Here is a 13,635-nt window from a genome sequence, read left to right as displayed (position 1 = left end):
ATCGCTCTTCCGCTGGCAGTATCTCTGCCCCGCAGAGGTAGCATGTAAGCCCTGCCTCTTGACAGATAAGCCTTCAGGATTTTGAATATCTCAACCAAGGCAACTGCGAGCCTCCTGTTTCCCTCCTGCAAAAGATGGAGGTGGCTACCCAGCCATTTTGTGTAAAAAGGGATCCTAAGGGAAAAGCTTTGTTAAATGATATCGCTGGAAAATAATTAAATAGATCTGGAGGACACTGCAAAAGAAAAGCAGCTTCCTCTCCAGAGACTGTGGGAGAGTGTTGTGATTTCACGTCTCGCACACTGTGTCCCCTTCTGCCCAAAAATGAATTGTGTCTGTATCACAAACATTTAAAAGTCCTTCTCATGCTTACCAAATCCCCAGATGTTTTAAATCGTTTTAGGATCCATCAAGTATTTAAATAGGCAGGGTTGCCAGGGTGTGTAATGCTGGGATGGAAAATGTTAGGGATGGGTGTGAGCAACATACTGAAAGCAAATTATCCCTCTTCTTTGGTCTGTCACCCGTGGTGGAAAAATGTAAATAGTGTGTCTATGGACTGGGATTTTCAGGGGTTGAAGAAACCTGACACCTCACACTGCAAATTAGAGAGTTAAGGGGAAGCTAATACATGTGTGTCGAAGGCAAACAAACAAGTAAAGCCCCTTGTTTGTAACCAGCACTGCATCCTGCTTGTCTGTACAGAAAATTGGCATCGGATCGTTCAGGCTGATGGACTTGGAAAGGGGTAGGGCTGTTAGAACTGCATCTGTGGTGGACAGCAGGCATCACTGCCCTGTGTTCACGGGCTGTCTCCCCTTTCGTGGCCCTCTGCCCAAAAGCTGTAGTCGATGTGTATTGCTTGGCCCAGGTCCCCCTATCCTGTGCTAGGCCAGAGGGCTGATAGAAATCACTGTGCTGAAGTGCTGTGTCTGAGAGGGGACGCTTGGCAGCGGGCTCATGGAGGCCAGGCATCTGCTGTTCCTCACAATTCATCTCGTTCCTCCTCGTTGCAAATGCAGGCGCTCCTTTGGCTGTTCATGAAGGGCCGGCAGCCCAGGGTCCAGACGGCATTGAACACTGTGTCCGCGACGGATTCACAAGCTATGGAGAAGGAAAAGATCAGGCAAGTATTCCATAACATCTGAGGGCTTGGTGGAAGCACCCTAGCCTGAGCCCTGTGCCCAGTTGTGTGGTGTTTGCAGTTGGAAGTATGGGCTGTCTTTTTGTCTCTGGGTATTGCATTTATGTAATTTCAAGGTTCCCTTCTGCTGAACTTAGGGCTCTCTTCTCCCTAGGGGGGCATCAATCTGGCACTAACTTCTCTTCCCCCCAGCCTCTCTCCCTTCTTGCCTCTCAGGTTTTTCTTGTTGATGGATCATGTGGGGCACTGCACATAGCACTGTTTACCAAGCAGATTTCCCAGATCATCTCCACAGTACTGTCTTTCCTGGCTCCCTTTCCCCTCAGTTGCCTATAGCTACTACTAACCAGCCTTTTCTGCTTTTTGGGAGTTATAATGTTAGCTGCAGCCAGCGTGAAAAATCCTAACGTGGTTGTAACAGTAGAACTGTTGATACAGTCTGCCTGATTAATAGCTCCTTACTCTTCCCAAAAAAACAAGCCCAAAACTGCTTGTCAGTACAGAAGTAGGCTAATACTGGGTCTCTTAGGGTTTACTCAGTAGCACTAACATTGATTGCTCTATGCGTGATAGGTTTGGGACTAAGACTAGGTTTGTCTCCTCCCATCTCAGTCTCTCTGACCACCTCGCTTTGCTCCTGCTGCTGTAGCAGTCTGCTCAGCGGGCAGGCGTTGGAGAGGCTGTAGTGACTCAGTGGGAAACCAAGGCTTTCGTTAACTGGCATTGCTGCAGCTGGGATGTTTGTGCCCACATGAAGGGAGTGCAGCTGCTCCTCCCTGCCTGCTTTCTCTGAACTCCTGGTGACTCAGTGGAAAGGATCCCAGATAAGGGCTGGTATGGTTGTGGAGGAGCAGAAGGGTGTAACAGGAGTTGCTCAGTGCAGCCCTGAGGACAGGGAGTGGCAGGTATAGAGCAGAAGGCAAGAGGAGCCAGAGCAATGCAGAGGAAAGGATGGCTTGGAGGTTCGTTTGTGTTAGCAATGCTTGCGCCTCCTGCGGCAACCAAGTCGGAGATTGGGGGAATCTAGTCCTGCTTGACTATAGGCAGAGGTGGCTTGGCTCAGCCAAGGAAGTGTGGGCACTGCTCCACGTTAACTCCTTAGGGTTTTGCCTGTTGGCTTCACTGCTGCATGCAGAAAGGAAAAAGGAGGGATCTGAAAAATTGTTAAGGGAAAATCCAAAGAGGTAGGAGGAGGTTGGCTGCATAAGGGCCTGTAGATAAGGGTGACCATGAAAGATTGGCTGTACTTGGCCTGTAGCGCTTATATTTCAGTCCACATCTTTGTTTTCTCTTGCTGGCCTGGACGCTCTTTCCAGAGATTTATCTGTGACGAGATAGAAAGCCATCTGCACTAGTACCGGTGTCATGCAGACTTGCCTGTGTGTCCTAATTAGGCTGTACCTTTGGAAAACAAATACGTATTTAACGATGCCTTACAGCAGGGCATCAGCAGCGGGGATGAACCCAGAGGGGCTTGCTGCAGTTAGCTGCGAGAAACTCAGCAGCACCACCAGTTTTATTTAGCTTTGGGAATGGGCTGTTCTCAAGGGCTCTTTCCAGTTTTTCAGATCAGAGCTCCTGTAAGTACCTTTAACTGCTTCAGTGTCACCTGCCGTTGGTAGGTCTTATCTCTGCCTGTCCTGCTGCATTACTGCCACACGGCCCCTCTGCAAGAGATGGATACTTGCCTTAAAAGAGGGTGAGGATGCTCTGAAATGGCCTCGGGAGGAGCAGCCTGGGGGAGGCTTTTCTGCTATGGCTGACCTCTGGTAGGGGCAGGGATAGATGTTTCCTCCCCTCACACAGTGCAGAGATGCTTGGTGTTGGCACAGAGGATCAAGAGGCAGGCTTGGGCTATTGCATGCGTAACCTGCACAGAGGTTACCAAACGCAGCCTTTACCAAAAAGCTCTTCTCGGATTTGAAGACTGAGGCTTTTAAAAAAAGGTAAACCCAGGGTGGCTCTTGAGCTGCTGACATGTCACTAAAACTTTGTCAGCACAAGTGCTTCTGAGCAATCCAGATTTTCCCTGCAATGGCTCAGCGACCACCCACGCTGTGGTGTGGTGCTGGTGCCATCGTCATCTCTTATCTGTGAACCAGATCCCAGAGAGTCCCTGTCCTTGGCTCTCCCAGTTTGTTGGCCCTTGGCCACATAGAGGTTTCAGTGTGTGGCTTACTGGCTCTGGAAGGCTTTTGATCTCCCATGAAGGTGTCTGAACTCTCAGGGAGGGCATCCAAGGGTTGAAGGAATTACTTCTAGGGGCTTCTTGTGGGTTGTTTTTTTTTTTTCTTCTTTCCTCATGTGTTTTGCAATGTTTTCCAAATGTAAATAATTTTAGGTGTCCAGTCTTGGGACAGAAGTGGGTGTGTGTGTGCAGATCTCAGAACCATGTGTTCTCATTCAGCTCTGACCCATCTGTGACAAGCACAGGACAGATGTGAGATGTGCTGCTCCCTCCTGCAGATTTTGTTTCTTTTGGCAAGGAAAGGGCTCCCTGCACACACTCCTCCCTCCCTACCATTGCTTGTTCCCTCCACAGGGGATGTGAGCCGGGAGGCCTACCTTCCACCTTGGAGACGAACCCGAGGCTGCGCTTGAGGTCGGAGCAGATGGAGTGGAGGCACCAGCGGAACTTGGCATCGCAGCGGTATTTGTTGGCCCCGCAGGTGTCGTAACAAATGTCCAGCTGGTTACAGCACTTTGTCATGGCAGGGATGCCCATGTCTAGCTGGGGAAAGAGAGGAGAGAAGTGTCCCTTCGCTGCCTCCTGGCCTCAGACTCAAACAGCTGCAACTAGGTGAGGTTTTACAGAGCCCAGCTGGCTTCTTTTCCAGAAGCTTACCCTGAGAGCTGAGACAGCAGAAGGGAAAATAGGCTTCTCCCTCACCACGTAGAGAAAGTGATGACAGTAATGCAGGTCTAATGCAGTGTAGACCACATTCCCTTCTCTCTTCTCTCTGTCACGGGGCATTAACCTCTGGTAGAGATGTGGGGAACAGCCCCTCCACAACCGTTTGCTAGTTCTCATTTGTCAGAGCTCATCAGAGAGCTTCCTATCCTTGCCAGCAGTGGCAAAGGCCCCTTTGCTCTTTCCTCATTTTCCCACAACCTGGTAAGTCCTGCTTCTTGGCCTAATAAATCTGCTCTAAGTGTTGTTAATGCCTTATTTTGCACAGATGCACTTGTGAGGCCAAATACAGCTTGGTCAGGGTTGTTCTGCTCCCTTGAAAATAAACAGCAAGCTTAGCTAATAACTATGGGGGTGATGGGGCAGAAGGCTTGTCTCTTGGAGAGACTGGACTCATCAGCTTATTGTAAATTCTTCCTCTTTTTGGCTTTCCTCATGTAATATTTAGAAGATTAGTTTTTTTCTTCGTTGTGCTCAGCGCTAATGACTGCCTGCATAAGGAGGAGGTACCGCAGAAATGCCCGCAAGGTTTGCAATGAAATCTAACATGAACTAATCTAACATGAAAAATAGGCTGTAAAGGGAGAGTTTTTCAAAGCAGAAATCTGCCAAATTGCTGCAGACTTCATGGGCAGCAGTAATGCATGAGCTAAATAGTAATTCCTGCTCTTAGAGCCTCTTAGGAATGCTTTTCCTGGTGATTCCAATATGATTTCACTAATTGCCTTTAAAATAACAAGTGGGTGCAGTATTAAAGCCCGCAGGTTTGTTTCAGTGCCTGGCAGAGGCAAAAAGCATGGGAGAGGACGAAGGGCCGGGTGTGTAGAATGCATTCGAGTATTGCTGTTTACACATTGCGCTATGTCACTGAGCTGCCCAGCACTGAACGTGTTCCCTGTCCTGTCACAAGGGCACGGGATTGATCAAGGCCTTGATAAAAATACATTTCTCCCCACTGGTGCTCTGCTTGGCCAGGTACCCCTCTTCTTCTTCTAGTGCTCAGGAAACTTTCTCTTTTGGTACCTACCGAGACAAGCAGAGTAACAGGCCGGTCCTTCGCAAAGGTGACTCCTGTCTACGTGATTCCTGTTTCACTGCCAACAGCAGTTGAGATCTTAATGCTTCCCTGCCTGACAGTAAGTTAGGCAGTGCTCAGACTGGCATGTTCACCTTGCTTGCCATCGGTAGGCAGCCATGTCTTCTGGCAGTCCCAGGCAGAAAGCTTGTCCCCTTAACACCACGTAAGTGATATTTTTTCCCTTTTCCAGAGCTCTGGCTTCAGCTGCGAAGCGAAGCCGATCACACAGTTGCTGCGTAGCCCAGCTAAGCCTTTTCCCTCCCCAATATTATTAGCTGGTTACTGTGATTAGAGAATTGCACCGTTTGGGAATGGCAGTACATACACTTTCGGGTACCTTGAGCCCCAGAAAATAGGAGCTACAGCCGTTGGGTTCTTGGGGTTTGTAGTGAGGTCGTGGCATTGGAGCCTTCCCTGAGAAAGAAAGGAAAAATGTTAGGAAAGCCAGTCTTCCTGAGAGTAGCACCAAAAGGCAAGGACTGACAGGTAGCTTCCCTTTGGTTTGCACCTCCAAACGCTTCATTCTCTTGCAGGAGATGCAAGGAGTGAAGGTTAGGTACTGGAGCTGGCTGAGACACTGGCCTTTGTATTCAGCTCAGTCCTCTTGAGGCTCTACAGCTTGGCTTAGCTTCTGGAGCATGGCTACTGGAGCACTGTGGTGTGGGTGAGCTGGCTTCCCAATGCCTCTCAAATGTTTAAGCTGGTCTGAGTCCAGTCCCTAAGTCTGGGTCTCTCCCCAGCTCTTACAAATGGGCAAGTCCCTCTTTGCAGCATGGGGTTTTACAGTTGAGCAACCCTCCAGGCTGCCTCAAACCTCCCACATCTCCTAGGAACTTTTTCATGTGCTTCTTGAGACCTCTGCACATCTGGGATCACCCAAGTGGGTTTTTAACTCCTCAGAGAAACTACTGTCTAAATTACTAGCCTGGCAAAGGGATTTCTTTCCATCCTCAGTTCATTCTTGGAGTGCTGTTGTGCTATGGATCTCAGCAAAATTGAGCTAGACCTTACATGTCTGATCTTGCTCTGAGCAGGAGGTGGTCTTGGTCCATTTTCTGCACGTGGCAATGCACTGCCACATTTCGCAAACAGTTTCTCTTCTTTTATCTCTGCCGTTCCTTTTGTATACTTCTTAATATGCATAGAGGAGCAAGAATTTCCTTCGTGAATAATTATTCACCTAATGTAGAAAGTGTCCAGCTGACAGTCGTCTAACAGTAGCTTCAGCAGCAATTTAATCTGTTTTATTTTGCTTTGAAGATGCGCAAGCCCTGTCTGCTTGCTGGCCCATGCTGGGTCTTTGGGCTCCATCTCCACCTAACCTAACCCCCCCTGTTTGGGGAGGAGGAGTTTCCCGGCTGCCTGTGTGCCTTGACCCCACCGTGCAAGGAGCTTGTTTAAAGGCGGGAGAGGACTCTCTCCTGGAGAAGATGTGGAGACCGGGCCCCTCATGGAGCTGGGTTTCTCTGTACCGTCCCTTGATGTGCGTTCAGTGCCTGTTGTGTTTCTGTCCCAGCTGGGTTTATAAAAGGGAGATCTCAAATGCAGAGCAAGGTGTTAAAACAAGAGGTTTGAACCCTGCTCTGGGAAAACTTAGTAAGTTGCGTGAATGCTCCAACAAAAACATGTGTCAGTTGAGACTTCTGCAAGTTTATCACCTGTAGCGTTAAGTTTCTGCCTCCCTGAGCACTGCTAGAGAATTTATATAGACATAAAGTAGGTGTAATTTAGCCCTTCAGGCAGGGTTGGGTTCTTTTAAACTTTATTTCACTATTTTCTTCTTGTCAGCACTGATAATCACTTAAGACACTTCTCTCCTCCTCCTTTTTTTGGTCAAGGTACCTCAAATACCAGTGGTTAACATAGCCATAAATCTACTGTGTTCTTGAGAAAACCTCACAGCCAAATGCCTCAGAAAGTCTTGCATAGGAATGTTCTCAGCACCTTCTAAATTAAAAATTGCCAGAGCAGTTTTGTTTAAACAACAGGTTGGCAACAAATAAACAACAAACTGAAATCCTGTCCAGCTGTGAGACGCCAAGAGCAAATTTTCTCCAAGCTACGGAAATGCAGTATGCACCAAGGATTTAGCTGTCTGCAAGCCGAGACAAAGCTCTCTAGCTGACATTACCACCAGGTGATGGCATTTGTGTGGGAAGGTATTTCTCTGTACAGCAGTTACTATTGTGTTTCTACCTTTTTTGGCCCCTTTTGAATAGGTCAGATCTGCTTTATGCTCAAGATGTAATTTTCTAGTGCAGAAAGCGTTGTTACTTTGAGCAGGTAGAGCCAAGTTAATAGGAGACAAAGAGCACAGATCTGTTGGTTGCGGCATGCCATCATTACAGGATTATCTTCTCACCAAAACATAACTGAAGCCCGTTGAGGTACGCTGATGCAAGGTAATTTTTGAGTTCATGACACATTTTGGTGGCTCTGCTATAGAGAGAAGGAATTATGTCTATATATGGACTGAATCTATAACCCAAGATTCCCAGGCAATATAATGAGAGGAGGGCTGCACTCAGGTCTCGGTGCAACTCATCCCCTACTTGCCCTTTTGGAAGTGGCTGAGTATTGGGACTCAGAATTCAAATGTTCCTGAACTGAGGTAGGAGGCAGAGGAAAGTTCAAAATCCAAGGTGGATTTTGCAGGATGGTGTCAAATTTTAATTGACTTGCTTGTAATATCAATGGTAAGTTATGTTCCTGCAGCACATTGTCAATCAATGGGATAAGGTCGCCAGTGAGAGTAAGAGTGAGACTGTCTGGGGATATGGAGATAAGTGAGTTTCCAGAGCAAACCTTCTATTAAGCTGAAGTTACAGCTATTATAAGGTTTTAGAAAGTTGTCCTGAGGAAAAAAAAAATCTCACATGAGAATTATGGTGATCAACAAAACATTGAACTGCCTTCAAAATGAGCCCTTGTAGGAAACCTGCCTGAAAAATAAAGCTTAATAATTTGTAAAGTGCCCCTTTGTAAACTCTTTGTCAGCTAGGTAAAGTCCAAGATGCCACAGTTAACCTCTCTCCCACAACTTGTTTTCCAGCTAACAGAAAAACAGAAGCAAAGCAAAAATAATAGGCATTCCTGACTCTACACGGGCATTGACTCAGTGCTCTTGTTAGCATTTATTGCTCGCCCATCCTTATTCGCATGTCTGTGGTGGGGAAAGGAGTCAGATGGTCACATGGGCTATTTTGCTAGCTGTCTTTCACCGGGGGCCTGTTGTGGTCCATCTGCTTGCTGCAGGGCAGCTGGGGAGAGGTACCAGAAGACAGCTGCAAGCACAGCAGGACCTGCCCAGCAGCGTGCTGAAGGGCGATGCTGATGTGTAGAAGCACAGCATTGCTGAGGAAGCCTGTTTTTCAAGAAGATAGATTTCGGGGTGCTGCTTTGTTGGCATGGCCTTAGAGGAGAATTGAAGTTCAGTTTCTAATGGGAAGCGAGTTTCCCTGGTGCATTTTAGTATCTCCAGGCTGTTGTAGCTGTGCCAAGAGACTGGAAAAGAGCCAGCTGGCTACAACAGCTGCTGGCAGTAGAGGAGGTCTCGGACACTGCAAGCACTGATACACTGGCAGGGGTAAGTGAATGCATTTCTGGGTGAAAAGATGGTCTTGGGGGTCCTTGCTTTTTTGAGTGGTCCGTTGTTATTTCTCTGCCCCAGGCAAGCAGGCTTTGGGCAGATGTGTCCCATACTAACCTAACCACAGCTTTATAGCGCTGTGTTGGAGAGCCTGACTTTGAAGGCTCTTTTCCCACAGCCTGGTTGTGCTTCCTCATCTTAAGCCACTCAGGACCAAAACCTTGAAGTCCTGCCTGCCAGACAGCTGAAGGAAGCTATCAAGGGATTTACTCCCAGTGCAGGCTGTTTCCCCACCAAGATGCCCAAAGGAGGAGGAGGAGGTATTTGCCAGCAAATGCTAGCGTACCCTAATGTCCTGATTTAAGGGAGTAATCCATCAACTTGTTTGTTTTCAGACCTCACTAGCTGCTGAAAAATCAAGAGGAGAGTCTTATAGCCAGAACAGCCCAGTGCTATGTGCTAAGCTGAAGATGGATGTGGCAATCGCAGGCAAGTCCTGACCTTTATTGTAGCAAAATAAGCTATTATCGGTGTTTCTTGGCTGAAATGAAAGAAAGTAGAAGGCATAATTTTTGCTTTGTGCCTGGGGAAAAAGCAGTCAGGCCCTGATTCAGCAGGAAGATGGTGAAGATGGTTTGTGTTCATTCTTCTGGGCACAGACTGGGTCTCTCTAGTTTGGCATCATCCCTGCATCCCCTCCGCTTGCAGTTTGCGTTGTCTGTGCTAGAGACCAGCATGGACAAATGGTCCTGGAAGGGTCCAGCAAGACCCTTGGGAGGTGCATGGGCAATGTTTCAATAGTTTCCTCCTTCAGCCAGTGATTAATGAGTTGTTCAGCAGAGGACGAGAACAGGGCTAATGATGTGAATGTTTGTTTTCCTTTCTAGGTAAAGTATTTCTCCAATAAGATGCAGGATGCTCTCAGGGAGCAGGCAGGCATTTACTGCCACGCTGCGGAGACGCTCTTCCCCCTGCCCAGAGCGCGGGGCAGGAAGAGCCTCGGAATGTGCCCAAGAACGACGACTTCTCCAGGGCTTGGTGAGTCCTGAGACTCCCTGAAAGGAGCTCGGAATATCAGCCTTCCCAAACCTTGCCTCAGGTACACTGCAGTCCCAGCCACGTTATGCCCACTACCAGGGTTTTCAATCACTACGTTAAGAAGGGCAAGTCCCTTTCTGCTCTCAATTTGGAGCACAGTGGGGACCTAAAGGGAGGGTGTCACACGTGGTGTGGGGCTGCCACACCGCGGGCCTGGGGACAGGCTGCCTGATGGGCAAATGGCCTCATCCTGCATGCTGGGGTGTGCATGGGGGTTTTCTCCCTCAGACGCTGAGTCCCTGGGGTGCACACTGCCACCAGTGGGCCCCACAGAGCAGCCATGGCCCTTCTGAACTGCTGCAGAGAGGCAGCCCTAGTTGAGGAATGCTATGGAGCCCTGGGCTGAGGGACCGGGGCCACTGTGGGGCTGAGGTGATGTGCTGAGATGCCTGGCTCCTTGCAGGTCTGTGGGGCTGAGGTGCCTGACTTGCTGCTCCCTGTTTGCTGCTAGCACGGGACCTGGGGAGCAGAGCTGGCAGGAGCAGGAGGACAGATATATATATATATACACATTATTTCAAAACAAAACAAACCCAACAACTTTAAGGCTGATTTTAAACCTTCCTTGTGGCCCCACTTCGGCTAAGGGTGGCCCATCTGCCCTCTCGCCCTGACAGGGAGCTCGGGTCTCAGCTCTGCAGCATCTGTTTCTCCCAGCACCCTCACTGCTGGCCTGGGAGGGACAGGAGGTGCTTCCCTCCACCCGCTTTTGTGCGGGAGCACTACAGATACCCCTGCGCAGGCTGGAGAGGCACGGCGTGCTACCCCCGATCTGGAGCAAACAGGATGCATAGAGGCAGAAACCGAGTCGGGGGGATCTCCCCAAAGCACAGTCTGTGGCTGTGCAAACCAACGCTCAGGGAAGGAGAGGGGTTGAAATTGCTTCTGTGCTCACAAGCATCTTGCCCAGGTGGTCGCTAGGGACATGGGATGAAGCTGGGGGGAAAAGGGCTGACGGGCAGTTGTAGATGCGCAGGCTGAGGTGACAAAGGACAGTTATTGCTGCGGGGACAGCTCTAGGAGGCTGGGAAGAGGACACAGTCTGTAGGAAACCTCCTTGCTGTTCCCACACGGGTTGTTTCAGCAAGTATACTGCTGATGGCTGGTGCTGCCTATGCCTCCTCCTGCCCAGTGCCTCCCAGACCTGCCACCACAGGGGCCTGTCCCCGCTGCAGCAGCCAAACTCTTGCTTTTTGGTAAATCACTCAAAAGTCCAAGGCAAGTAGCAGCTGCCTCGTTCCACCTTGAGTACTAAAGGTTACTCCATGGTGACGGCAGGTCTTGTTTACCTTCCTGTTATCTCCCCTCCTCCAGCCCACTTTATTAGCCAACTCTCAACTGCTGAATAATGACACTCCGAAGGTTGCTGAGATTAGGGCCGCTAGCAATACTAACGACTCATCCTGAGCCAGGCCTGCACGGGCTGCTTGTCCTCCCCGCCGGGGGCTCGCTGCCTCCCCTGCTCCTTCTCTCCAGGGGTCCAGGCAGCTGGGCAGCCTGGTTATCCGTGTGCCCTTCCTGTAAAACCTGTGTTCTCCCCTCTTGTCCCCTTGCACGCAGCACGGTGGCTTCAAAATTAGGCTGTTCTCGGTGAGAGGGTAAGATGAGGGTTCAGTGTTCCCGTGCTGGCACTAGCAGAGTTGTTGTGACTCCCTGCAGTGACTTTTCTGAGCTGAGCATAGCAGGGGTCAGGTCATGGATAGGAGCTGGTTGTGCTCTTGGGGAAGGAGTGTGCTGCAAGTTTCTGCACGAGAGGAAAAGAGGAGGAAGGACAAAGAGTGGAGCCAGCAGGAGTGAGGTTCACTTACCGTATCGACATCTGTACTGACAAACGCCGTTTTTTCCCCCAAGCAGCTCCAAGAAGGAGTCGAAGTAGCTGTTAACCGTTTCGAAGCTGTCCCGGATGGCCCCGATGCCCCAGTCTGAATAGGACGACTCTGCTTGGGGAGCTTGGTGGGCGGTGTTCTCCTGTGTTGTTTCCTCCATGCATTTTCCTAAGCCAAGGGTCAGGCACAGAACCGCTGCCTTGAAAAGCAACCGCATGCTGCAGTCCAGATCCAGGCCCCGGCGCCCTCGTCCAGGCAGATGTGCAGGCAAGGAGGAGTGGGAGCGAGCTGTTGAGCATAGGAGGCAGGTAAGCGCCCCTCTCCCCTGGACTTTAAACACTGCCGAGGGAGCCAGCATGAGGTCACCACAATCAGAGTGCAAAGTGCACCATGGAGATTTGGACCAAGTTCGTCTCGCAGAGAAACACCAGGGTTTGAGTTTGCACAATCCTGCTGGAACAGGCTCAGCCCCGGTGGCTCCGGGGCTTCAGCTTCCCCAAAAAGGAACTGCTCCCTGGGGTGCTGAGTAGGGTCGGTCTGCCGAGGTTGTGTGGCACATGGAAGATCCTCCACCTGCCCCACCAAGGCGCTGCATAAGCTGCCCCACTCGCTCCCCAACCTGTTGGGAAATAAAGAGTATCTCTTCATCTAAAATTTCTGCTGCTCGGGCAATGGGACTAATAGGTCAGCAGCAGACTGAGGAGCACCCCTTGCCTTTTTCCTGGGCACGTAATGGGGTGGGACAAGACATCCACCCAGCCTGGCTGCTGGTGGGGATCGCTCTTAGCAAAACCCGTGGGACCGCGGGGCTGACGCGCTTGTCGTGCGAAGGGGCTTTCCATGTCCAGACCAGACTGCCTTGCAGGACTGCCAGAGGACAGAAAAGGGTGGCAGAGCACGTGTGTCCTGCTCTGCGTCATGTCCCGCTCTGCTACGGTGAAAGGGTGCTGTTGGGCAGCTAGGAGTAATTTGGGTTTAGAAACACTGCATTCAGGGCAATCCCTTGGCGTGTCCCCTCCAGTTAGAGGATCAATGACGGAGATGAGTATTTGCCTTTGATGGGACTCCTGAAGGCTGATGTTAGATGGCTGGTTGTTACAGCTTTTGCGTAATGCCAGCATTGCTGAATTAATCATGTAGTGCAGGTGGCCCAGAGTGAGGAAGGGCTGGCACCAAAACTCAAGCCAGGTAATGGGCTTGTGGGGGAGCTGTGGGTCCTGGCGGTGGGGTGGGACCGGCCTGCCAGGCGCTGGGGGCCTGCATGGCTGATGGAGGTTTCAAAGAAGTTACTCATTAAAAGAAAACAGCCAAATGAACACCAACAGTAAAAGACAACGCAAACCACTGATAAAGAATAGGGAAGGGAAACGGCATGGGAAGGCTCCAGCTGCACTCGGAAAGCTTTTTGGCTGTGTCCCAGCACAGCACTGCCTCTCAGAAACAGCCGCTCTCCAGCTGATCGGCACATTGGCGGATCTCTGTGGACTCCAACAGCCAACTTCAGCAGTCATTTCTGCCTGAGTGGCCAGGCTGCCAAGTGGAGACTCCCCAGAGGGCAAGGGGGAGCTGGGCAGTGGGTCTTTCAAGTAACAGCAAATGTAAGTGCAAATTCTGACATTTTATTGTTTTTCAGGAGACTCGGCCCCACGGCGTTGTTACTTCTGAAGCGCCAGAGTCCTGTGGCACATGTCTGCCTGTGTCTTTCTGCATATGGCTGTGTGTTATGTGCTCCAGATGTGGGATAAGGAGGAGGGACCACAGCCAAGTCTTCTCGGACCAATAAGTCGGAGAAGCAGCAGAGAAGAGGTGTGAACAAGCTGGTTAGTTCCTTTCCCGTGAAATGGCGTGGAGCCGGAGGCAGCTGCTGCCTTCTTGTTGCATCTGTTCTGGTCCCCACCTCTGACTGCGTTCCTGCTCAGTGCCTCTCGGAATGAGATGTGAGGGTTCCTCAAGTCAGCAGTGATTCGGTTGTACGGCTGATACCTGCGT

The 13,635-nt window shown here is 50.3% G+C and overlaps 1 protein-coding gene across 2 annotated transcripts; it reads right to left on the bottom strand.

The window, feature by feature from the left end:
- Positions 1 to 985: 985 nt before the first annotated feature.
- Positions 986 to 11,863, bottom strand: PLA2G12B (phospholipase A2 group XIIB; the record flags this gene model as incomplete). Of its 2 annotated transcripts, none has more annotated exons than XM_082002347.1 (4): positions 986 to 1,104; positions 3,710 to 3,875; positions 5,459 to 5,547; positions 11,629 to 11,863. In XM_082002347.1, the coding sequence occupies 4 exons, from the start codon at positions 11,861 to 11,863 to the stop codon at positions 986 to 988; spliced, it is 609 nt and encodes a 202-aa protein (XP_081858473.1). The 2 variants fall into 2 exon arrangements, with proteins under 2 accessions (XP_081858473.1, XP_081858474.1); XM_082002348.1 differs by having other exon boundaries at positions 5,471 to 5,547.
- Positions 11,864 to 13,635: the final 1,772 nt, after the last annotated feature.

This window comes from Phaethon aethereus (assembly GCF_964289735.1).
Source record: "Phaethon aethereus genome assembly, chromosome: 7".
In the NCBI taxonomy this organism is placed as follows: Eukaryota; Metazoa; Chordata; class Aves; order Phaethontiformes; family Phaethontidae; genus Phaethon; species Phaethon aethereus.
This window is presented reverse-complemented; position numbering and strand designations above follow the sequence as displayed.